Source organism: Onychomys torridus, chromosome 11, assembly GCF_903995425.1.
Source record: "Onychomys torridus chromosome 11, mOncTor1.1, whole genome shotgun sequence".
Lineage (NCBI taxonomy): Eukaryota > Metazoa > Chordata > Mammalia > Rodentia > Cricetidae > Onychomys > Onychomys torridus.
In genome coordinates, this window is record NC_050453.1 from 29,150,785 (window position 1) to 29,178,277 (window position 27,493).

The 27,493-nt window shown below is 38.5% G+C and overlaps 1 protein-coding gene across 2 annotated transcripts in view; it reads left to right on the top strand.

Moving 5' to 3' along the window:
• The window catches only part of Dcaf6 (DDB1 and CUL4 associated factor 6), a 120,900-nt gene that overhangs the window by 36,202 nt on the left and 57,205 nt on the right, over positions 1-27,493 (top strand). For both annotated transcript variants that reach the window (XM_036201920.1, XM_036201921.1), the window contains exons 6-10: positions 2,055-2,190; positions 7,975-8,186; positions 19,697-19,790; positions 21,354-21,473; positions 23,271-23,528. In XM_036201920.1, coding sequence (XP_036057813.1) covers positions 2,055-2,190; positions 7,975-8,186; positions 19,697-19,790; positions 21,354-21,473; positions 23,271-23,528 — 820 coding nt within the window. The remainder of the gene's footprint in view (positions 1-2,054; positions 2,191-7,974; positions 8,187-19,696; positions 19,791-21,353; positions 21,474-23,270; positions 23,529-27,493) is intronic.

Genomic DNA, 27,493 nt, shown 5'->3' on the forward strand with positions numbered 1-27,493 from the left:
CTGGTCTACAGAGTGAGTTTCAGGACAGCCAGGGACACACAGAGAAACCCTATCTCAAACAAAAAACAAGCAAACAAAAAAGCAAAGAACAAACAAACACACCAACAAAAAGGCCTGAAAAAATGTCTTTTGGCCCTAGACAGCTTCTCCCAAGAGTTTTATCTGTCATCCACTATGAAGAGTACAATAGATGTTTACTGAATCATTGAAGTAGTTAATGAAATAAAGAAATATTATTTGCCGGGCGGTGGTGGTGCACATCTTTAATCCCAGCACTTGACAGGCAGAGGTAGGTGGATGGATCTCTGTGAGTTTGAGGCCAGCCTGGTCTACAGAGCGAGAACTAGGAAAGGCGCATAGCTACACAGAGAAACCCTGTCTCAAAAAAACAAAACAAAACAAAGAAACTATTCACTTTATTTTTATTGAAAAGCAGCAAATATAAAACAAAACCAAGAATCATTATTAGTCAAGTTGAATACTTACTAACTAAACCAGTGAACCTACAGTAACCACAAAAACGTTATACATTTGAAACTGATGAAGCAGAAAACAAAATGTAGAAACAATTTTTTGTTTGTTTGTTTGTTTGTTTGTTTTTGTTTTTCAAGACAGGGTTTCTCTGTGTAGCCCTGGTTGTCCTGGAATTCACTCTGTAGATCAGGCTGGCCTAGAACTCAGATCTATCTGTTGCTGCCTCCCGAGTGCTGGTATTAAAGGTGTGTGCTACCACTGACTGACATAGAAACAGACATTTTAAACACAAAATTTTAATCTGTTTTTTGTTATGTAACATATATAAACACATACACACACTGAATAGAAGGGTTAAATATGTTTAAAATATTGGGTGTTTAGAGTTCAGGGATGTAGCTCAGGGGTAGCCAGCATGCCAAAGGCCGTGTTTGAACCTCAGTATGTTTATCTATAATATCTTCATATACACGTCTTATATACATTTCCCAAATCATTAAAAGGCTACACTGTGGAGTGTACCCCTCAAGAATAAAAACTGCTGGGGAGAGATAACCCCCTCTCCCTGAAGAATGGCCTGAAGGGCGGGGAGCAGATAGACTACCTGAGACACTCTGCAGACCCAGGGCAGTAAACACCATCAGCAGCACTGGGACCTGTGAGCTCTACTGGAGGAAACAGGACCAGGACAGGACTGGTTCTAGGCATTCGGGCGAGGAGGACAGGAGGGTTGAACAGTGAGGGTCTTCAGGTACACAGGTGAAGGGCAAGAGGGAAGCCACAAAGCTCTTTGGTTCCTCCCCCTTCTCATTTGTCATTTTCTGCTTATGCAGCCTAATCCTGAGTTGTCCTGCTTGAAGAGGTAACAGAAAGCACGTCACCTTGGTACTTGCCCTTACCTTGACATTACTCTGCCTTTCCATATGTGGCAGGCAAGCTCATGCCGGTTAGTGTGGGCAAGGGCAATGACCCTGACTTCCCTCCATAAAGTCCCCTCACTCTGTCCTAGGTCACAGGCTATACACATATTTATGTACATATATCAGGTTCTTTGAGAACATTTGCTATCTGTATTTCTTAGTAAATGGTGGGTACTAAAACTCATTATTCCAAATGCTTTTAAACCATGTATTAATTATAATTAGTCCACACTTTAGGAGGGTGCAGGTGTCCTTTGCTAAGTAACGTCCTCATAATAATACAAGGGTTAAGAAGTGGAAGAATTATTTCCTTAGTAAAGCTTATTATATGTGTAGTTGGAAAGTATAAAGAAAATCCAATGACTACAGAATAATTCCTAACTACCAAGATGTTCAATTTATGAAATTGTTAATATATGTGATAGGAATAATATTGTCAGGTTTCCTGTTGGCTAAATATGCTAGAAATGAATTCTCACAGTCTTAAAAAATAAATTACAAGAAAACCATATTGTTGTGTTTTCCCTTTTTGTTTTTGCTCACTGAATTAGAATGTCTGAGATAGGTTATTATCTTATAGTTAGAGGGAAAATGTTTTACATTTAGAGTACTCACTTCTGTATAGCTCTGTGTAACTGGTCTCATGCCTGTCTTTTGTAGGATATTTTAATCAATTGCCGGCGTGCTGCCACGTCTGTGGCTATTTGTCCCCCAGTGCCGTATTACCTTGCTGTGGGTTGTTCTGATAGCTCAGTACGGATTTATGACCGGCGGATGCTGGGCACAAGAGCTACAGGTGAGGAAATATTTGGCAAAATTTGGGGCCATTCAAAGAAATGTTTATGACAATTTACATTTACATAGTTTTAAATTTTGTTATAAAATATGATTGAAATAACATAGATTATTCTAAGAGGAAAAGTATATTACTAATTTTAAATACTCTGTTGGAAACTAGGCATAGTGTTGCATGGCTGGAGTCCCAGCACTCTATAGCTGGAGGGAGGAGGGTCAGAAGTTCAGGGTCATTCCTGTTTGAGGCCAACATGCACTACATGAAACCCTGTCTCAAGAAAAAGAGAACAGACTCTAGTGGAATAATGCTTTCACAGTTTATCAATATAAAAACCATCATAACAGGAGCTGGGGAAGTGTTTCCGAGATTAAGAGCATTTGCTGCTCTTACCGAGGACTTGAGTTTGGTTCCTTGCACCCATGTTAGGCAGCTCACAACCGCACCTGATGTTTCACGACTGTCTATAACTCCCACTGCAGAGAATCTGATGTGTATTCTTCTGACCTCCTTAGGTACCTGCACCCAGGTACACATACACACCCCAACACACCCCAACACACACACACACACACACACACACACACACACACACACACACACACTCAAGCAAACACTCATACACATAAAACAAATCTGAAAAACATTGTAACACACTTGATTTGTTTCTTTCCCAAGGCTGCCATAATACATTACTCAAAGTGAGTCTCTTAAAATACTAGAAATGTGTTTTCTTGTATTTCTAGAATTTAGCTATCTGAAATCAAGATGTCCTAGGGTTAGTTCTACTAGAGACTTTGGGAGCATCTGCTCTGTGCCTTTCTTTTGCCTCATGATAATTGGTGCCAATTTTTGGCAATGTCAGGACAACACTTTGATTTATAAACCTACAATTTCTTGAAAGTAATTAGGAGACATATTGATAAAGGAAAATAGATTTACTTATATTTTGGCCAAACTGTGGAGAGAAGGATTCTTGCTTTCTCTCTGCCTTTCTGTAGCAGTGTTATAATTTTATGGGAAGGCTGAAACAAGAGCCAGGAAGTAGGGGTATACAATTTAGACAGATCTATGTCAAATCTCTTCGTGGAAGTCATATTCTTCCTCCAGATGTCACTGGGGCTTTAGCCTTTACTGCTTCCAAAATGATGGTCCTTGGGAAATTTTAATTCTCTGGGACCCATTGTTTTAACAGCCACAGAGAAGGATACAAGTGACTCTCTTCAGACTGTCTTCTTTGCTGCCAGTGCAGTTCCAAAATCAGACTTCAATTCCAATAGTCACAGCAGTCCAAGATAAGCAGATATAAATTTATGCTTATTATTATTATTATTATTATTGGTTTTTCTTTTTATGTTTGTTTGTTTGTTTTTTGAGACAGGATTTCTCTGTGTAGCTTTGCGCCTTTCCTGGATCTCGCTTTGTAGACCAGGCTGGCCTCGAACTCACAGATATCCACCTGCCTCTGCTTCCCAAGTGCTGGGATTACAGGTGTGCACCACCGCCACCTGGGGCTACATATTATTTGATACCCAAGTCCACTTAAAAAATTATGCATGTGTACATGTACATATATACAAAGATGAGTATCAAATGTATAGTCACATGTTATGTTATGGAAAGTAAAGTACTTGGGCAGAAACTACCAATGTCAGTAATAACCAACCTATATGATTATCAAATGGGAGGGAATACCAGATGAGAGCGTTTCTGTTTTTTCTTTTTTTTATAATTAATTTATTTTTATTTTATGTGCATTGATGTTTTGCCTGCATGTATGTTTGTGTGAGGGTGTTGGACTCTGGAGTTACAGACAGTTGTAAGCAGGCATGTGGGTACTGGGAATAGAACCAAGGTCCTTTGGAGGAGCAGTCAGGACTCTTAACCACTGAGCCATCTCTCTACCCCCCTGTTCTGTTTTTAATCAGTTTTAATTCTTTGACAATTTCACACATTTGTGTACTATATTTTGATCGCGTTCCTCTTCCATTCTTCTCCCTGAAACCTTTGTATTCCAACACTGGCCTTCCTGCCTTTATGTCACTTTCTCTCAACAGCTTACTGAGTTTAATAGAATTGCTTGCATGTGCATACATGTGGCTTATTTGCTAGACATGGACAGCTCACCAGTGGCTACATCTCTGAAGAGAAATTACTCCCCTTCCCTAGCCCCATTAACTCCCAGGTGGGGCCTCCTGTGCCACAGCAGTGTTAGACTGTCAGTGGGCTGATCTTATGCGGGCAACCACAGCTCCTCTGAGTTCATGAGTGCAATAGCAGCATTACCAACTAGCATTTCACAGCATTCCTTCCCATCCTCAGACTTTTCACATTCTGAGAAATTGTGATGAGGAAGGAGTCCTGTCAGTTTGAATATGCACATTTTGGGTGAAACTGTATGATAATATGAAATTATAGGCTTAATTATTACTCTCAACAGAGGCAAGACAATTTACATTTTTAGCAGAATTACACAGCTTTGGGGATCCTTAGAATTTAGTATTCCTGGGCCAATTTGAACTCTCTCCTCTCATACTGAATTGAACTGAAGACTACCAGAGTTTTTAAAATTGGGATTATAAACTTGACATTGTGGTCAATGCCTGTAATCCCAGGATTTGGGAGGCAAGAGAGGAGAATCATGAGTTCAAGGCCAGCCTCAACTATGCAGCCAGATCACAAGGTTTCAAAATGCCAAGGACTAGAGATGTAGCTTAGTGGTTGAGTACCGGCCTAGCATGTCCATGTCCCTGGGTTTCGTCCCTCCACAAAAAAGTAAACCAATTTTAGGAATAAGGGAGGGGAGTATCTAAGATGTAGCCAAAGAGTATAGCAAAGAATACCTCATAGTGAACTAGTTGGAGAAACATAGACAGTAGTCCTAAAAGCTAACTCAACAATTTACACACAAAAGTAAAACCATTATGAGACATAAATGTTCTTGGATAACAGAACATAATAAAAAGAACACATATGGAACGGGTTGTTGGCACAGTTCCAGAGTTGAAAGGTGGACTTTTCAGATCCTTCAGGCTCCAGCAGCTCTCTGTGCTCATGAGGGAGGAGTGAGTGACAGCCTTGGTCTCTGCAGCCTCAGTGTTCTTGGCATTTGGGTTGCTGGAGAGTGAGGTCATAAGTTCTTGGCAGTTGCCTTGTACTCCTGCACTCCGCTGTGGCATCTTGGTCCTGCAGGTTGGAGCAGTACTGTCTTGTAGTTTCTGCTGCTTTCTCAGTAAATGCGTTTTAGAGGGAGGTCACAGTGGGGACTCCAGGGAAGCTGCTTCTGTGAGTTAACAGCTATGCTAGGGTGGGCCTTTTCAGAGATACAGTTGTTTTTTTAATCTGCAGAATGTTTCAGCACTAAGTTCATTTGTCAAGTACAGCTTATAACATACAAAGTGACTTGGAAGGAAGGAGCAAGCATGTCCCTTCTGAGAGAGGTCCTTTTTAAAAGTTCCTCTGAGCTGCTGTTCTCTCAGGTGACCAAGGCCCTGCTAGCTTTGAGAGAAATGGATGAGATGGCTGTCAAGGATCCCCAGGGGTGGCAGGAATCCCTGGTATGCCCAGATAGCCTGCACTTCCTGGTTCCAGGGTCTGGGAGCCAGCCTTCTGCACCCTGCAGACTATTCAGGGAGCATTCAGTAAAGGTCCCAGAGAGCGGTGAAGGCTGTGTTGACTCCTGCATGACTCCTGCATGAACCATACCTGATAGAGGAACCTGGAAGAGAAAGACCATCCAAAGCTACAGCAAAAAGAATAGCATATTGCCTTCAACATGATTATAACAGTCAGAGTTAAAACAATTGTGCTTGTTGAGCAGGACCTTTCTCCTTTGTCTTGGAAGACAGAAGAGTCATCAGAAATTGTTAAAAATTAAATTATCTTTAAATACATAATAGTCTTCTTGAGATCTTTTATTGCACTATATATCATGAGCCATTGTGTATTATTTGGTTTACCTTAGTTGCAGTAGTTATTTACATTTTTTAATTTAGATATTTTCAGATGATTGATTCAGTTATTTAGAAGATTACTAGACTAGGAAGAAACCTCAGTACATTCAGTAGAATAGGTACTTAAAATCTTCAACAATATGTTCTCTCAACAATGAAAGAGGGGTGGAGAAATGGCTAAGCTGTCCAGAGGACCTGGGTCAGTTCCCAGCACCCACATAGTGGTTAGCAGCCATTTGTAATTCCAGTTCTAAGGGATCCAGTGCCCTGTTTCCAGCCTCCATGGGCAGTGCACACACATGGTTTATAGACACACATATGGACAAAATACTCATACACATAAAAAAAAAATCCCCAAATTTTTTTAATGGCAAGAAAAGGCTCTGAAATAGGAAGTGGTTTCCTTGCATCACATGTATTTCATCCTTAGCCTAACCTCATGTTGAGTCGAATATATTATACCCCAAACCTACTAATATTTTGAGTTCTATGTGAAAGCAAATAAATGATTTTTATATCCCAGCACCTGTAAGTTATATTAATGAGGTTATTTATTTTAAAGGGTTGTTCAAAAACTAGATAATGATTTCTAAAATATATAAGTGAATAAATAAGTAAGTAGCCAATAAACAATTAGAATTGTATTCAACCTGTTCTGCCAAGTGTCAGGTTTCCTATTATAGAAATGATCTTAATTTGATGAAAATTTTGGAGAAGACAGTGCAATAATCAACTATTATTAAACATTATTTCAGCAAATCATGTAATCTGGAATTCTGAAGGATGATAAGTTGGTTTTCTTGTTTTGTGTGTTTAAAAGGATTGGGTTTCATTGCTGAATTGATTCACATATTTAAGAAAATTTAGTTACTAAATGTAACTATATTGAAGGTCAAAGAATAATATTGAAGCCTTTTGCCTATGTCTTGCTGCTGGAGAGAGACTCTCTCTGTGCTTAGAAGCTTAGCTTGCTTCTTCGGGCTTCTAGGAAAGCTTACATTTTCTGGAATTACATAGAGCCCAAGATATGTTGGGACAGGAAGAGAGAAAGAATGTCTCAACATGGCTGCACCCATCATTGTGGCAGACATCAATAATCAATCAATCCCAGTTCTCACCTTTGATTTACCCTGTGAGCTCAGCTCTGTTTCCTCTGGATTGTCTTGAGTATTCCACTGTTCACTCCCTCTGCATCATAATTCTATTAATGCTTCATTCTTTCTTTTCAAGTAATTTATTTTTATATGTTTTGTTCACTAATCCTAAAAACAAACTATTACCTTATCCTTTGGAAATAAAAGATAAAATAAGTGCCTTAAAAAAAATGCTGTGTGTATCAGCTTGACATACCCAGGAAGAGGGAATCTCAAATGAGGAATTGTCTTAGTCAGATAGGCGTGTGTGTGGGTATCCCTACGTGGGTATCCTATTTTCTAAATTGCTAATTGATGTAGGCTCTTTGTGGGCCTAGGCAGTATAAGAAGGGTAGCTGAGCAAGCCAAGGGAAGCAAGCCAGTAAGCAGCTTTTCACTATTTGAGTTCCTGCCCTGACTCCCTCAGTTATGAATTGTGATTGGGAGTGTAAGCCAAGTTAAACCTTTCCTTCTCAAGTCCCTTTTGGTGTTTGTCATAGCAACAGAACTGGAACATAGGCTGTCTTTATAGCATTCTTTTTTGTTTTGTTAAAAAGGAAACCTCTTATAGATACAGAAAGTGATAATTTGGGTTTATATTGTTATATCATTTCATGTATCCCATAATTCAGGCTAAGAATTTCTTAAATGTTTATTATATTTGTAACACTATTAATTTTGAGTAAATTCTTGTTATTTAGGGAATTATGCAGGCCGAGGAACTACTGGAATGGTTGCTCGATTTATCCCTTCTCATCTTAGTAATAAATCCTGCAGAGTGACTTCTCTGTGTTACAGTGAAGATGGCCAAGAGATTCTTGTTAGTTATTCTTCAGATTACATCTATCTGTTTGACCCCAAAGACGACACAGCACGAGAACTTAAAACTCCTGCAGAGGAGAGGCGAGAAGAGGTAAGATTACTCAAAACTAGACTCTTCATTCATAGGGAGATACCTGTAATTCCCAGAAGACAGGATAGATGATCATCCTTGGCTGAGTAAGTTTGAGGTCAGCCTGAGCTACAGATGATGCTATCCTCAAAAAAGGAAAAGGAAAAGAAGTAGAAGAGTTAAGTGTTCAAATAAATAAGTAAATGCATTGATTTTTGAAGGGTTTATGATTTAGGGAACATATGAAAGAACAGACTATAAATAGCACTGAAAAATGGTCTAATTTTAGGAAATACGTAATATAAAACCTTTAACCTTGTAGATGCACAACACAGTATAAAAAATCAACATCTCTAGTACTTGGAGGAGAGTCAGTTAGGACAGTGGACAGTGTGATGGTAAACATCTATGAGATTGTGTTCATGCAGCAAGTGCCACCCCTACCATTCACTGTTCACACGCAGGCAACAGTTCCATCCTCTCAGTTGCCCCATTGTTTTTCAGGTACAGATTAGTGGCATGTGACAATAGCCCTAGGTACATGTCACAAAATTCCCATGAGAAAGTAGGAAAAGTTCAAGAGGGCATTTCTGTAAAAGGTGAATAAATTGAATTACTATGACCAGAATATAAAAGTGGAAAGCTAGAAGTACATTTTGGACAGTATACAACCATGGGAACATATTTGGTTTAGCTTGTTAGGCTTTTCCTAACATGCATGCCATATTGGACCTTCAAAAATACTTTATTAAAGATTTACTTTTAATTTTTTTAAAAAAATTTTTCCTTTTTTTTTTTTTTTTGGTTTTCCGAGACAGGGTTTCTCTGTGTAGCTTTGTGCCTTTCCTGGAACTCACTTGGTAGCCCAGGCTGGCCTCGGGCTCACAGAGATCCGCCTGGCTCTGCCTCCCGAGTGCTGGGATTAAAGGCATGTGCCACCACCGCCCAGCAAAAATTTTTATTTTATATGTATGGTAGTTTTGCTTGTATGTATGTCTACACATCATGTACATGCTTATTGCATGCCAAAGGCCAGAAGACTCTCGTCCCTAGAGTTGGAGTTACAGAAGACTGTGAGCTGCATGTTGGTGCGGGAACCATACTTGTGTCCTCTGGAAGAGCAGCCAGTGCTCTTAACCACTGAGCCATCTCTGTATTCCTAACTTGGACCTTTTTATTTTGCAGTGATCTATGCTTGTTCTATAATTTGGCTTATTAAATGTTGTTTCTTAAATTAATTAAATTGTTAATAATAGTGGTTTGGTATTAGCTAAGTATTAATGTGCTTATATTATTTGATTTATGGTAATAGAGATTGAACCCAAGGCCTCACATTATAGGCAAGCACTGAGCTATATTCTCGACATTTGCACATTTAAAGGAAGAACGTAGCAAATGTGTAATTCCCATGAGATGAAAAACTAAATTCAGTTGTGAATACTGATGACATGACCACTGCAAGGTATGGTTAAAGGGAAGGTTTTCATTGTAGATGTGAGGGGCATACAGCCAGAGGCATCTGGAGAAGTCCAGAGCAGAGAGAGAAAGTATAGACTGATCTGGCCTTGAATGGAGAGATGGGGTTGGGAGAATGGGAGGTGGAGACAGAGAGGAAGACAAAAGAGACGGAGCATAGTCCAAATAGCGGGTTATGAGGAGGAGCTGGGCCAGGGATGGCAGCATGAGCTCTGCAATGCCTAACAGCTGCTTGTGAGAGTGAGGGAGGCTGCAGGCCAGCAGGTGCTTTGGTGTGCTAATAGATACCAAGGGTGCCATTTGTCCTTTCTGCCGGTGATAAGGAAACGGAGGGGAGCAGGCTTCATAGATTGCTGAAGAATGCTGCTTTTAGCTAACCGCCAGAACTTGAGCTTGACAAGTTATTATAAAATTAGAAAAAAATAATTATTTTGTAGGTGAATTTTAAGATGTTGAATGTGACAGTATATTTATGTAAAGTAGGAAAATTATAAGCTCTTTTGTTTGAGTTTATTGGACGGATTGGAGACGGATTCTGCCGTGTCACTTTGCTGCTGTGTAGTTTCCCCTTGAGACATGGGGGTAAGTCTAGTTGCAGTCAACCTCTGTGACGGAGAGATAATGAAGAACTGGGAAGTGTACAGACGTTTTAAAGTGGGCCAGCCAGCTTTGCTATCATAGACTCCTTAGCAAAAGATGATTACATCGTCAGGACTAATGCTGATGATTTTGTGGTGATGTTTTTCTTAGTATGCGTTGTTGAATCAACCAAGTTAAAAACAATAATTCTAAAATCTGAATTATAAAAATGAACCATACTTATTATATTTAGCCAAACAAGAGTTTTATATGTATGTGAAATTAATGAGCTATCTTCTTTTTAATTTCCATAGTTTTTCATTTGATATCTTATGTTAAAACTTAGACAATAATATTTACATCAGCTATTCTTAACCCAACAATTATTTATTAGGTACCTCTATACACTTAGTTTTAAACTTCAGAAAATGATTACCTGAGCCAGGCACTGGTGGTGCATGTCTTTAATCCCAGCAATCAGGAGGAAGAGGCAAGTGGATCTCTAAGTTTGGGGCCAGCCTGGTCTACAGATCGAGTTTGAGGATAGCCAGAGATATACAAAAACTCTGTCTTGAAAAATAAAAAAAAAAATTTTAAAAAAGAAAGGAAGAACAGAAAGTGATTACATAAAGACATGGCCCCTTCATTTAAGCCAGCAAAGTACTGGAGTGTCTCTGACTCTCCTCCTCCCAGTGCTGGGTTATGAGTATACCTGACCACACTCACTTTTTGTATGGATTCTAATAATTCCAACTCAGGTCCTCATACTTATGCAGCACACACTCTTACCATTGAACCATCTGCCTAATCACAGTCAACTTTAAAAGTATATAATTAAGTATTGTATATTCACAAAGAGATGCAGCTAATATCGTTGATACTCTTATCATATTAATCAACTAAGAAAGCATGCTAGGTGAAAGAAGATAGATACAAAAAGATAGATACATATTATATTATTCCACTGATATGCGATAATATACAGAATACACACATCTTTTCTTTTAAAAATTTGTTTATTTTATGTATATGAGTGCTCTATTGAAATTTTGCCTAAAGAGGGCATCATATCCTGCTATAGATGGGTTGTCAGCTACTATGTGGTTGCTGGAAATTGAACTCAGAACCTCTGGAAGAGCAGCCAGTGTTCTTAACCACTGAGCCATCCCTCTGGCCCTGAATATACACATCTTTAGAGAGAGAGAGTAGATTATTGGTTTTCTGGCCCTTTGGAAACGGACAGGTAAAGAATGGCTCCTGATGGGAATGGGATTTCTTTTGGAGATGAATAAAATGTTCTAGAATCAGATAATGATAACAATTGATACTAATCCCTGAAAGGTGCCCTTTGACTTGGAAGTTGATTATTGAGCTTAGTATTGATTCTTTACATTTACCTATCTATCTATCTATCTATCTCTATCTATCTATCTATCTATCTATCATAGCGCACATGTGGAGATCAGTACAGCTTTTTTTTTTTTTAACTTTTTTGTTGTTGGTTTTTGTTTTTGTTTGTGTTTGTTTTGTTGTTGTTTTTTCAAGACAGAGTTTCTTTCTTTCTGCCATATTGGTTCCTAGGATCAAATTCATGTTATTAGATTCGGCAGCAAGAACATTTGCCTACAGCATTGGCTCACTGGCCTCTACTGTGTTGACTGTTTTTTGTTGTTTTTTTTTAACGATGATATGTGAATTTGGCAAATGTTTACTCATTGGTGTGCAAGTTAGTTTTTTGTCAACTTGATATAGACCTAGACATATCTGGGAAAGAATCTCAATTAATGAATTGCTCCCCATTCATTTGTCCTGTGGGCATGTCTATGGAGGCATTTGCTTGATTAATGATTTATGTGTGAAGGCCCAACCCACTATGGGTGCTGCCCCTCGTGGATAGGTGGTCCTGGGTTATATAAGAAAGCAGGCTGAAGCATGGAGAGCAAAGCAGAAAGTCGCATTCCTCCATGAGCTCTGCTTTAGGTCTTGTTCTGACCTCCCTTCATGATGGACCTTAAGCTGTAAGGTGAAATCAACTCCTTCCTCTCCAAGTTGTTATCACAGCAATAGAAAGCTAACTAGAATGTTTGGTAATTTTGGCAAGAATGGTATCCGTGGAAAGATAAAAAAGCAAAACAACCAGCAGCAACCATGGAAACATTGACCGTATTGGATTGAGAGAGGAATGGTAGAGTAAATGTTGACATGCTTCATGCCTTAGAGTAAACTGAAGGAAAAGCAAGTGGAGCTAGGGAGAAACATATGAGCTCTTAGGAAGCTGTGAATTTCTTTTGCATCAGTAGAAGAGCTTTCAGTATGTTAGAGAACCAGGTGAGAGGACATTAGTACAGGAAAAGAAGAGTGATGTTGATGCAGGGTACTTGAGGGCTTAAGAAAGGCAAGAAAAGCAATTTGGTAAACACTTGGGCATAAAGAGAAGGAACGATACATTCTTTGAGAATGATTAGGAGTTAGGGAATTTCGAGTAGAAATAAATTTGTTGAATTCTGCTAAGAAAATTGGTGTCATTTCTATAGGGCTTTATTTTTAAAATAAATAAAACCATACTTTGTGTATTGTAGAACAAATTTGTGGGAAGATCACTCTTTCAGGTAGGTCAGTGAGACACTTATATTCAGTGGCTAGTCATGTCTAATTGTGATCCTCCTGCCTCACCGGGGATTGCAGGCTGGCACCACTAAACCCAGCTTACATGTACACAGTCTCAAAGTTATATTTGTATTTGTGCTTTTTAGGTTGAGGATAGTAAGTATAGACTGTAGCACCAGTGGCTGTTTATTATCATGAGCTCTGTAAAAGACTTATACACCATACAGCAGTATTTCATGTATTGATCTAGCATTTCATTTCTATACTTAAAGATAGTTGGAAATGCTCCATTAAAGTATGCTGTAAGAATTGTGGACTGGGGATTAATTCAGAGGTATAGCACTTAGCTCAGCTGCACAAGGCTTTGGATTCAATCCCCAATCACCAGAATATAAACTGGAAAGCAAATCTTTTCTTTAGACTCACATAGACTCTACTTATGATTATTACCTTGTAGTTACGACAGCCTCCGGTTTAACGCTTGGACTTCGTGGTGATTGGTCAGACACTGGTCCCAGAGCAAGGCCAGAGAGTGAACGAGAACGAGATGGTAACTATACTTAGACCAGCTTTTTGTGACATGTGCTATTTAAAGATTTATTTATCTTGTATATGTGAGTGTGTTTCCTCCTTGTGCTGGTGGAGAGCAGAAGGCATCAGATGCCCTGGCGCTGGAGTTACAGATGGTTGTGAGCCACCTGGGAACTGAACCTGGGTCCTTCTCATAGAGCAGCAAGTACTCTTAACCTCTGAGCCTTCTCCAGCCCCTTATTTCCACTGTTTTCTATTGTAAATGATGCTACAATGAAATCTTAGTAAGAGTATTTTCGTAGAGCTGTCCAAATACATCATAGGGTAAATTCCTAGAAGTGCAATGGCTGAGTCACTGGATAAGTATATTTTACTTTTATATACATATATGCATACACACATATATGTATACATACATATATAAAAATATATTTTATTTGATGAATCTGTAGCCAAAATCTTACTCTAATTATTATTAAAACTTCTTTAATCAAAACAGTTTCCTAAGTATAGTATCCTTGGCTCTATTTTATATTATTCTTAAATATAAAGTTAAAGTATGTAAAGGGGCTTACATGCCTGTAATCCCAGAACTTGGAAGGCTGTGACCGAAGGATTATTATAAATTCAAGCCAGGGCTACATAGTAAATTCCAGACCAGCCTGGACTACAGAGTCAGGAGACCCTGTCTCCAAAAAACAAACCATATCAAAGACATGATTGGATAATTATTACATTTTTATCTGATCTCTTTGTTGTTTTGACTTTTGAACTTGGGCCTTACTGTGTAGCCCTGACTGTCTTTATACTTGCTGTGTGTTCCAGGCTGGTCTCCAGGTCACACCAGTCTTCCTGCTTCAGCCTCTTCAGTGTTGGGTTTTCATACTTCTGTTTTAAAGTGCCCTTAATATCCACAGCACTGTAAGAACATAAACTGCTCTTTCTATGATACTCTTATCATATTAATCAACTAAGAAAGCATGCTAGGTGAAAGAAGATAGATACAAAAAGATAGATACATATTATATTATTCCACTGATATGCGATAATATACAGAATACACACATCTTTTCTTTTAAAAATTTGTTATTTTTATGTATATGAGTGCTCTATTGAAATTTTGCCTAAAGAGGGCATCATATCCTGCTATAGATGGTTGTCAGCTACTATGGTGTTGCTGGAAATTGAACTCAGAACCTCTGGAAGAGCAGCCAGTGTTCTTAACCACTGAGCCATCCCTCTGGCCCTGAATATACACATCTTTAGAGAGAGAGAGTAGATTATTGGTTTTCTGGCCCTTTGGAAACGGACAGGTAAAGAATGGCTCCTGATGGGAATGGGATTTTCTTTGGAGATGAATAAAATGTTCTAGAATCAGATAATGATAACAATTGATACTAATCCCTGAAAGGTGCCCTTTGACTTGGAAGTTGATTATTGAGCTTAGTATTGATTCTTTACAATTACCTATCTATATATCTATCTATCTCTATCTATCTATCTATCTATCTATCTATCATAGCGCACATGTGGAGATCAGTACAGCTTTTTTTTTTTAACTTTTTTTGTTTTGGTTTTTGTTTTTGTTTTTGTTGTTGTTTTTTGTTGTGTTTTTCAAGACAAGTTTCTTCTTTCTGCCATATTGTTCCATAGAGTGCCACCCCTACCATTCACTGTTCACACGCAGGCAACAGTTCCATCCTCTCAGTTGCCCCATTGTTTTTCAGGTACAGATTAGTGGCATGTGACAATAGCCCTAGGTACATGTCACAAAATTCCCATGAGAAAGTAGGAAAAGTTCAAGAGGGCATTTCTGTAAAAGGTGAATAAATTGAATTACTATGACCAGAATATAAAAGTGGAAAGCTAGAAGTACATTTTGGACAGTATACAACCATGGGAACATATTTGGTTTAGCTTGTTAGGCTTTTCCTAACATGCATGCCATATTGGACCTTCAAAAATACTTTATTAAAGATTTACTTTTAATTTTTTTAAAAAAATTTTTCCTTTTTTTTTTTTTTGGTTTTCCGAGACAGGGTTTCTCTGTGTAGCTTTGTGCCTTTCCTGGAACTCACTTGGTAGCCCAGGCTGGCCTGGAACTCACAGAGATCCTCCTGGCTCTGCCTCCCGAGTGCTGGGATCAAAGGCATGTGCCACCACCGCCCAGCAAAAATTTTTATTTTATATGTATGGTAGTTTTGCTTGTATGTATGTCTACACATCATGTACATGCTTATTGCATGCCAAAGGCCAGAAGACTCTCGTCCCTAGAGTTGGAGTTACAGAAGACTGTGAGCTGCATGTTGGTGCGGGAACCATACTTGTGTCCTCTGGAAGAGCAGCCAGTGCTCTTAACCACTGAGCCATCTCTGTATTCCTAACTTGGACCTTTTTATTTTGCAGTGATCTATGCTTGTTCTATAATTTGGCTTATTAAATGTTGTTTCTTAAATTAATTAAATTGTTAATAATAGTGGTTTGGTATTAGCTAAGTATTAATGTGCTTATATTATTTGATTTATGGTAATAGAGATTGAACCCAAGGCCTCACATTATAGGCAAGCACTGAGCTATATTCTCGACATTTGCACATTTAAAGGAAGAACGTAGCAAATGTGTAATTCCCATGAGATGAAAAACTAAATTCAGTTGTGAATACTGATGACATGACCACTGCAAGGTATGGTTAAAGGGAAGGTTTTCATTGTAGATGTGAGGGGCATACAGCCAGAGGCATCTGGAGAAGTCCAGAGCAGAGAGAGAAAGTATAGACTGATCTGGCCTTGAATGGAGAGATGGGGTTGGGAGAATGGGAGGTGGAGACAGAGAGGAAGACAAAAGAGACGGAGCATAGTCCAAATAGCGGGTTATGAGGAGGAGCTGGGCCAGGGATGGCAGCATGAGCTCTGCAATGCCTAACAGCTGCTTGTGAGAGTGAGGGAGGCTGCAGGCCAGCAGGTGCTTTGGTGTGCTAATAGATACCACGGGTGCCATTTGTCCTTTCTGCCGGTGATAAGGAAACGGAGGGGAGCAGGCATCATAGATTGCTGAAGAATGCTGCTTTTAGCTAACCGCCAGAACTTGAGCTTGACAAGTTATTATAAAATTAGAAAAAAATAATTATTTTGTAGGTGAATTTTAAGATGTTGAATGTGACAGTATATTTATGTAAAGTAGGAAAATTATAAGCTCTTTTGTTTGAGTTTATTGGACGGATTGGAGACGGATTCTGCCGTGTCACTTTGCTGCTGTGTAGTTTCCCCTTGAGACATGGGGGTAAGTCTAGTTGCAGTCAACCTCTGTGACGGAGAGATAATGAAGAACTGGGAAGTGTACAGACGTTTTAAAGTGGGCCAGCCAGCTTTGCTATCATAGACTCCTTAGCAAAAGATGATTACATCGTCAGGACTAATGCTGATGATTTTGTGGTGATGTTTTTCTTAGTATGCGTTGTTGAATCAACCAAGTTAAAAACAATAATTCTAAAATCTGAATTATAAAAATGAACCATACTTATTATATTTAGCCAAACAAGAGTTTTATATGTATGTGAAATTAATGAGCTATCTTCTTTTTAATTTCCATAGTTTTTCATTTGATATCTTATGTTAAAACTTAGACAATAATATTTACATCAGCTATTCTTAACCCAACAATTATTTATTAGGTACCTCTATACACTTAGTTTTAAACTTCAGAAAATGATTACCTGAGCCAGGCACTGGTGGTGCATGTCTTTAATCCCAGCAATCAGGAGGAAGAGGCAAGTGGATCTCTAAGTTTGGGGCCAGCCTGGTCTACAGATCGAGTTTGAGGATAGCCAGAGATATACAAAAACTCTGTCTTGAAAAATAAAAAAAAAAAATTTTAAAAAAGAAAGGAAGAACAGAAAGTGATTACATAAAGACATGGCCCCTTCATTTAAGCCAGCAAAGTACTGGAGTGTCTCTGACTCTCCTCCTCCCAGTGCTGGGTTATGAGTATACCTGACCACACTCACTTTTTGTATGGATTCTAATAATTCCAACTCAGGTCCTCATACTTATGCAGCACACACTCTTACCATTGAACCATCTGCCTAATCACAGTCAACTTTAAAAGTATATAATTAAGTATTGTATATTCACAAAGAGATGCAGCTAATATCGTTGATACTCTTATCATATTAATCAACTAAGAAAGCATGCTAGGTGAAAGAAGATAGATACAAAAAGATAGATACATATTATATTATTCCACTGATATGCGATAATATACAGAATACACACATCTTTTCTTTTAAAAATTTGTTTATTTTATGTATATGAGTGCTCTATTGAAATTTTGCCTAAAGAGGGCATCATATCCTGCTATAGATGGTTGTCAGCTACTATGTGGTTGCTGGAAATTGAACTCAGAACCTCTGGAAGAGCAGCCAGTGTTCTTAACCACTGAGCCATCCCTCTGGCCCTGAATATACACATCTTTAGAGAGAGAGAGTAGATTATTGGTTTTCTGGCCCTTTGGAAACGGACAGGTAAAGAATGGCTCCTGATGGGAATGGGATTTCTTTTGGAGATGAATAAAATGTTCTAGAATCAGATAATGATAACAATTGATACTAATCCCTGAAAGGTGCCCTTTGACTTGGAAGTTGATTATTGAGCTTAGTATTGATTCTTTACATTTACCTATCTATATATCTATCTATCTCTATCTATCTATCTATCTATCTATCTATCATAGCGCACATGTGGAGATCAGTACAGCTTTTTTTTTTTAACTTTTTTGTTGTTGGTTTTTTGTTTTTGTTTGTGTTTGTTTTGTTGTTGTTTTTTCAAGACAGAGTTTCTTTCTTTCTGCCATATTGGTTCCTAGGATCAAATTCATGTTATTAGATTCGGCAGCAAGAACATTTGCCTACAGCATTGGCTCACTGGCCTCTACTGTTGACTGTTTTTTGTTGTTTTTTTTTAACGATGATATGTGAATTTGGCAAATGTTTACTCATTGGTGTGCAAGTTAGTTTTTTGTCAACTTGATATAGACCTAGACATATCTGGGAAAGAATCTCAATTAATGAATTGCTCCCCATTCATTTGTCCTGTGGGCATGTCTATGGAGGCATTTGCTTGATTAATGATTTATGTGTGAAGGCCCAACCCACTATGGGTGCTGCCCCTCGTGGATAGGTGGTCCTGGGTTATATAAGAAAGCAGGCTGAAGCATGGAGAGCAAAGCAGAAAGTCGCATTCCTCCATGAGCTCTGCTTTAGGTCTTGTTCTGACCTCCCTTCATGATGGACCTTAAGCTGTAAGGTGAAATCAACTCCTTCCTCTCCAAGTTGTTATCACAGCAATAGAAAGCTAACTAGAATGTTTGGTAATTTTGGCAAGAATGGTATCCGTGGAAAGATAAAAAAGCAAAACAACCAGCAGCAACCATGGAAACATTGACCGTATTGGATTGAGAGAGGAATGGTAGAGTAAATGTTGACATGCTTCATGCCTTAGAGTAAACTGAAGGAAAAGCAAGTGGAGCTAGGGAGAAACATATGAGCTCTTAGGAAGCTGTGAATTTCTTTGCATCAGTAGAAGAGCTTTCAGTATGTTAGAGAACCAGGTGAGAGGACATTAGTACAGGAAAAGAAGAGTGATGTTGATGCAGGGTACTTGAGGGCTTAAGAAAGGCAAGAAAAGCAATTGGTAAACACTTGGGCATAAAGAGAAGGAACGATACATTCTTTGAGAATGATTAGGAGTTAGGGAATTTCGAGTAGAAATAAATTTGTTGAATTCTGCTAAGAAAATTGGTGTCATTTCTATAGGGCTTTATTTTTAAAATAAATAAAACCATACTTTGTGTATTGTAGAACAAATTTGTGGGAAGATCACTCTTTCAGGTAGGTCAGTGAGACACTTATATTCAGTGGCTAGTCATGTCTAATTGTGATCCTCCTGCCTCACCGGGGATTGCAGGCTGGCACCACTAAACCCAGCTTACATGTACACAGTCTCAAAGTTATATTTGTATTTGTGCTTTTTAGGTTGAGGATAGTAAGTATAGACTGTAGCACCAGTGGCTGTTTATTATCATGAGCTCTGTAAAAGACTTATACACCATACAGCAGTATTTCATGTATTGATCTAGCATTTCATTTCTATACTTAAAGATAGTTGGAAATGCTCCATTAAAGTATGCTGTAAGAATTGTGGACTGGGGATTAATTCAGAGGTATAGCACTTAGCTCAGCTGCACAAGGCTTTGGATTCAATCCCCAATCACCAGAATATAAACTGGAAGCAAATCTTTTCTTTAGACTCACATAGACTCTACTTATGATTATTACCTTGTAGTTACGACAGCCTCCGGTTAAACGCTTGAGACTTCGTGGTGATTGGTCAGACACTGGTCCCAGAGCAAGGCCAGAGAGTGAACGAGAACGAGATGGTAACTATACTTAGACCAGCTTTTTGTGACATGTGCTATTTAAAGATTTATTTATCTTGTATATGTGAGTGTGTTTCCTCCTTGTGCTGGTGGAGAGCAGAAGGCATCAGATGCCCTGGCGCTGGAGTTACAGATGGTTGTGAGCCACCTGGGAACTGAACCTGGGTCCTTCTCATAGAGCAGCAAGTACTCTTAACCTCTGAGCCTTCTCCAGCCCCTTATTTCCACTGTTTTCTATTGTAAATGATGCTACAATGAAATCTTAGTAAGAGTATTTTCGTAGAGCTGTCCAAATACATCATAGGGTAAATTCCTAGAAGTGCAATGGCTGAGTCACTGGATAAGTATATTTTACTTTTATATACATATATGCATACACACATATATGTATACATACATATATAAAAATATATTTTATTTGATGAATCTGTAGCCAAAATCTTACTCTAATTATTATTAAAACTTCTTTAATCAAAACAGTTTCCTAAGTATAGTATCCTTGGCTCTATTTTATATTATTCTTAAATATAAAGTTAAAGTATGTAAAGGGGCTTACATGCCTGTAAGCCCAGAACTTGGAAGGCTGTGACCGAAGGATTATTATAAATTCAAGCCAGGGCTACATAGTAAATTCCAGACCAGCCTGGACTACAGAGTCAGGAGACCCTGTCTCCAAAAAACAAACCATATCAAAGACATGATTGGATAATTATTACATTTTTATCTGATCTCTTTGTTGTTTTGACTTTTGAACTTGGGCCTTACTGTGTAGCCCTGACTGTCTTTATACTTGCTGTGTGTTCCAGGCTGGTCTCCAGGTCACACCAGTCTTCCTGCTTCAGCCTCTTCAGTGTTGGGTTTTCATACTTCTGTTTTAAAGTGCCCTTAATATCCACAGCACTGTAAGAACATAAACTGCTCTTTCTATTCCCTGTGGTATAACAAAATAAAATGCCCTTAAAGGAGAAAAGCAAACAGATGATTATTTGAACAAAGAAAAGGAGTTAAGTTGAAAAGACAAAATACATTCTCTGTCAACTAGTTGCAAATACCTGTGACTATATAACCCCAAAAGGACCTGATCTCATTAAATACCTAGAACTTATAGTAACTAATAAGAATTCTGTTTTAGGGAAATTGAGGTAAAATCCCAAGGTTATTTCATGTCTGTCCTTGATAATATTGTTGTAATGAGAAAGCAAGCCTTTTCTTCAGTTTATTTCACTTAGAATTCATGAGCCCTCCTATGGGGCACACTTATGACTATTAATAAACAGTGGTGGGATGGGGGGGGGCGGGGAGACACAGAGTTCCCTAAGAACAGGCATAGATGAGGATGAGAATTTACACTATTAGAGAGCCTACTGTACACATACATGATAGTCATTCATTCAATTATTATAAAATGTGATGAGGACTCTAATAGGTCCTTATGCATTCACATAAGTTACTTAGATGATGTGATGTTTTAATTTCTAGCATTTTAAAGACCTTCAAGTCTAGGTTTTGTATTAAAGATCCTGACTTTTGCCAAACTTACTAATAAAATTTATGTTGTAATAGGAGAGCAAAGTCCCAATGTGTCGCTGATGCAGAGAATGTCTGATATGTTGTCAAGGTGGTTTGAAGAAGCAAGTGAAGTTGCACAAAGCAATAGAGGAAGGGGAAGACCTCGGCCCAGAGGTAATTTGTCTCACTAGTTCAAGTCCCTCTCTTTCTTCCCTTCCCTTCCCTCCCCCTCCCTTCTCCTCCCTCCCCTCTCCTCCCTTCCCCTCCCCTCCTTCACTTTGTTTTTGAAACAGGGTTTCTCTATGTAGCCCTGGCTGTCCTGGAACTCACTCTGCAGACCATGCCCACTAGAAGATAGTTTTTGTTGATCTCATCTATCTAAACTGAACTGTGTTTTATAACCAAAGTAATCATAGGTCTCTTCTGATTCCACTAGGCTATAACTCTTTAACTTATCTCAAAAGAAAACAAAAGTAAGATTTTCAATTTTAAGTCCTTTTCCAATGCACTTTGAAAATGGACATCTACAAAACTCTAAAGATAAGCACATGCATATAATTTTAAAAATTGATTATTTAAAAAAATTGATATCTAGTCGGATGGTGGTGGCACACGCCTTTAATCCCAGCACTTGGGAGGCAGAGCCAGGTAAATCTCTGTGAGTTTCAGGCCAGCCTGGTCCACAGAGCGAAATCCAATACAGGCACCACAACACAGAGAAACCCTGTCTCAAAAAAACAAAAACAAAACCAAAATGATATCTATTTAGTGTGTGTATATGTGCACATATATGTATGAGTGTGCATGTGGAGGTAAGAAAACAACTTGGGGAAGTCAGTTTTCAAACTTAGTCAGACTTGGCAGCAAATATCCTTACCTGCTTAGCCATTATACTGGCCCAAGATGGATTATTTTAACAAGAATGTGTCATTGATTCTTATTTCTATTGACTAGAATGTTTGATCAAGAGGACCAACCCACCAGTGGCTGTTATTGGTACACTGAATGTCTTAGTTGGGGTTTCTATTCTGTGGTGAACAAAAAGAAAGTTGAAGAGGAAAGGATTTACTTGGCTTACACTTCCACATCGCTTTCATCATGAAGGAAGTTAGGACAGGAACTCAAACATGGCAGGAACCTGGAGGCAGGAGCTGAGGCGGAGGCTGTGGAGGGGTGCTGCTTACTGACTTGCTTCCCATGGCATGCTCAGCCTGCTTTCTTATAGAACCCAGGAGCAGGGAAGGCACCACCCACCATGGGCTGGGCCTACCTCCATTAATCAGTAATTAAGAAAATGCCTTAAAGCTGGATCTTCCTTTTTTTTTTTTTTTTTTCCTTTTTCTCGAGACAGAGTTTCTCTGTGTAGCCTTGCGCCTTTCTTAGAACTCACTGTGTAGCCCAGGCTGGCCTCGAACTCACAGAGATCCGCCTGCCTCTGCCTCCCAAGTGCTGGGATAAAAGCTGTGTGCCACCACCGCCCGTCTAAAGCTGGATCTTATGTGACATTTTCTCAGCTGAAGTTCCCTTTTTTCAGATAACTCTAGTTTGTGTCAAGTTGACATAAGACTAGCCAGCACATTGAAATTTTATATATAACTTGTTATTTATTTATTTATTTATTTATTTATTTATTTTACACACATATATTGTGTGCGTATGTGTGTGTGTTTTCAGAACATGTTTCTGTAGGTTTGTTTTACATTTAAAATTTGAGTTTGAGGCTAGAGAGATGGATCAAGAGCAGTTTAGAGATGGTTAAGAGCACTTACTGCTTTTGGAGAAGACTTGAGTTCAGTTCCCAGAACATAGCTGCTCACAACTGTCAGCAACTTCAATTCTGGGGATTCAGTATCCTCTTTTGGCCTCTGCAGGCACATGCATGCATGTGACCAAAACACTCAGACATGTACAATAAAAATAATTAGATCTTTAAAAACTTGAGTTTGCATTAACATGTGCTTTTTTTTTAAGGTGGAACAAATCAGTCAGATGTTTCAACTCTTCCTACGGTTCCATCAAATCCTAATTTGGAAGTGGGTGAAACTGCAATGGATGTAGATGCCCCTGCTGAGCAACTTCAACCTTCTACATCCTCTCCAGTGTCAGTTCCGGCTCAAGCAGCAGCATCTGCCATAGAAAGCCCTCATTCTGCTTCTCTGCTGCCTTCTCCAGACAGTGAACAGAGGCATTCTGTTGAGGCGTCTGGACACCATACACATCAGCAGTCTGGTGAGGATATTATTCTTCAAGTAAGCTGTTGATGTGCTGATCTCTGTTAATGAACACCTTATGGTCTGTTGTGAAAGATTCTAAATCACAGTAACTTCTTGCTGGAATAAATGGTCAGAATTATTTGTAGTATGCAAACAGTAACTTAAACACAAGTTTCAAATATGTCTAATTTGCATGAATTTTTACAACTAATGAATCTTTATTTTGCATAAGATAGTTTTTCTAAGGTAACTAGGCATTATTTTGACATAGTTTAATACACTGGAAGATTATTTTATAGACCATTATTGGTGAAAATAATGTTCTAGATTTAGTTGGTTCTATGTCTGTATTAAAATGACAGTGAAAATATATCTTCATTATTATTATTATTATTCCTGTTGTGTTTATATTTTTAATTTTTCCTCAGATTATGAAATACTTTGAATATGTTCAGAATAGTGAGTCTGCAATGGGCCCTTCTCAACAACATAGTGTGCTTTACTAGGAGAATTATTTCACTATTGTATATATATGAAAAGGAATTCTCTTACCAAATCTTTATCTTTACTTGATGCTAGTTAAAAAAAAAAATCAGTTCCTAAATTCTGTTAGCATATTTTTCTCTCAATACAGTAACTTCTCATGTTTTTTTCCCTTCCAATTATATAATATACTACTATTTGCAATAATTTTAGTAAATATCTATATCTATAATGTATATGTATACATACACATATATATAGTCTTCTTGAAATTTTTACTATACTTTTAAATATAGTAAAAATGATATACTTGTTTATTATTTTAAGTTCTTTTAAGGAAGCAGTTTACTTGACAGAGAACAGGAATACAGCTAGGAATACAGCTAGCAGCTAAAGTAGGACCTCTGACAGTTTCCTAACAGCTTTGCCTCCAAGCTGTCCTGGATGCCAGATCCCAGATGATGGGTGTTTTAAATTAAGTGCTGTTTTATCACTATATCTCATTTTTGGTAATTAATATTCACTTTCTATGGGAATAGAATGCAGGGTCAACTGCATAACTATTAACACTATGTATAGTTTATAAAAACATAAGCTAAAGCTGAGCTAGAAAGTCAGCTTTTCTGCATTTCACATGGCATTTCAGCTTGAGGGAAAATAAAATACTCTTAATTGTTTGAGAGACAGAGTTAGAAGTAGACCAAAACTAGTATAATTAGTGAAGATAAGAAAAAATTTTAAAAATACTACTTTTTATTTTATGTGTGTTAATGTTTTGCCTGTGCATAGGCATGTGCATTGTGTTTATGTCTGAGGAAGCCAGCAGAGGGCATTAGCCTCCCTGGAACTGGAGTTAAATCAGTTGCTAGCCACCATGTAGGTGCTGGGAGCTGAGTCTGTAAGAGAAGTGCTCATGATGGCCGAGCCATCTCTGCAGCCTCAAGATTAGGAGTTCAAAGTGGCAGTGTGGTTGCAAACATCTTGAGAGACTTTAAGCAATCTGAAGTTATCGGGAAAACTTAGCAAAAAGACTCTTTAGCCCAGTTTTAAGTCCTATTGAGTCTTAAACAGTCCCAATTGTTTCTTAAACACATTTGTGAGTTAAATATTTTGGAGCTTTAAAAAAACTGTTTTTCATAGTTATTTTATGCATTTTCATACCACGGTTTAAACTGCTGAGCTCCTTTTAGCATTTAATATACTAAAGAATAGTTTTTATGATGACCATATGATCATTATTTGAATATTATTTAGTACCTTTGTCCATAAACATTTCAAAGATAGTAAGGAAATTAGTAGATTGAGACTTTTGCTTAACTTTGATAAGCTATGATTAAAGTATTTTCCTGTTTTCTAAACTGTACCACTTCTGAGGAAAATGATTTGGTATGAGATGTAGATTATGCCTACAATTATTTCAGTAGTAGCCCTTTCATTATCTTAGCATCCATCGTGTCTGCAGCAAGGACCTAATGTTTTATTTTTGTTTTTTCTGATCCATTTGTGCTTACCCAAGCCTATCCAAATCCAGGTGCCTTAATAGACACTGGGGATTGTTCACTGTGAGAATGTAATAGTGGGAATGCCAGTTTGGAGCTGTGGTTTCTGTTAGTGCCTTTGTAGAACTAGACAAAGTGGAGGTGACTGCTTCGCTATACTCACCTTGCTGTGGACACCTCTTTATGTAAATGTTTGTGCCTTTCCTGCATATCACATGTCTTTCCTTTGTCATTTTTAATAGTTGACTACAGGGACAGTGAGAAGGAAAACTAGCCCAGTGCTTTGGGACCCTTCTCATAGTCTACATCTGAATCTCTCAGTGATGATAGTGAAAGTCACACCATGGATATTAGTGAACACTTGTCAGAGCACTCTGTCTTCCCATGCCTTTTGCTGTCCAGCTGTAAGAATGTGGTTTTTGTTGTTGTTGTTGTTTTTGTTTGTTTGTTTTTTTGAGACAGGGTTTCTCTGTGTAGCTTTGCACCTTTCCTGGAACTCGCTTTGGAGACTAGGCTGGCCTCGAACTCACAGAGATCCTCCTGCCTCTGCCTCCCGAGTGCTGGGATTAAAGGTGTGTGCCACCACCACCCGGCAAGATTTTTTTAACCCCTTCCTGGCTTTTAAAATGTTAGTATTCTGGTTTACCTTCTCTACTCCATGAACTGGGACCTTGTAGAACTCTTTCGCAGTTTAGAACAAAGCACTCATTTTCTTGACCATTTCAGCTTTCCAACGTTGTCTAGAAGAAACGTATCTTCTCCAGTCACACCTGGCTGGAGCAGTTCAACTCATGCCTTCCCAGACCCCCAGGGACTCCACTCCTGTTCCCTGCCTTCCCAGATTCCCGAAGGCTTCACCTTTTTTTCCTGCCTCATTATTGCCTTTTCTGCTGGATTTTCCTTTTAGCCTCAGACATACTGTTATCTCTTTCCTAAAAACAGAAAGCATCTCTTGATCATCCTACGTTTCTGCAAATAAGGCCGCTTTCCTGCTCCACTTCCACATTCCTCTGCAACTCCATTTTCACTCCCCATTTATTCATGAACCAACTGAAATTTGCTTTTTAGCCTCTTTTCCTGTGGAAATTTTTGTCAAGGTCACCAGTGAGCTCCTTCTTGCCGATTGTGAGACTATGTCTTTGTTAGTCCCTTAGTAGATTTTTTTGACTCAGTTGCATTTAACATAGTCTTTCCCTTTTTTTTTTTTTTTTTTTCCTGGAGCTGAGGACCGAACCCAGGGCCTTGCGCTTGCTAGGCAAACGCTCTACCACTGAGCTAAATCCCCAACCCCGTCTTTCCCTTCTTGGCATTCATGCCATACTTGCCTGTTTGCTCTTATTATCCATCATGGCTAAGTTTCTCATAACCATTGCTAGTTTTTCTTGTTTTAGCTACGTTTGATTGAAGATTATGGTTGAACCTCTTAGGATGACCCTCCTGTCTTTTCTGCATAAACTTTGTCCATCTGTGATTCACTTCTAATGTATGACTCCCAAAGGTACATTCAAGTCTTGTCTTACAACCCAGGTTTCAGATTCTTTTGCCTATTTATTATATGGGACTCCTTTTTGGTTGTTTTCAGTGATTTTAATTTAATAATATGTCCAAAATACAGCTTAATGCAGCTTCCTGTCCTTCCCATCTCTTAATGGTTACACCTTAGTCCTTTTCTTTTAAACATTTCAAAAATTTTAATAACATTTGTGCTGTGGGGTGTGTGTGTGTGTGTGTGTGTGTGTGTGTGTGTGCATGTGTGTGTGCGCGTGCGAGCATATGTAGGTCAGAGGACAGCTTTCACCAGAGACTGTCAAACTTGGCAAAACTTCTCACTGGACCTTACTTTAGTCCTTTTATGCTTTATTTTTATTTGCTTATTTTAATAACCCATGAGTTATTTTGTATCCTTTGGTTTTCTTTATGTCTCCTATTCAATTCATCAACAAGTCATAGTGCTGCTGTATCTGAATTGTATTCCACCTCTTTCCATTCACTGTCATTC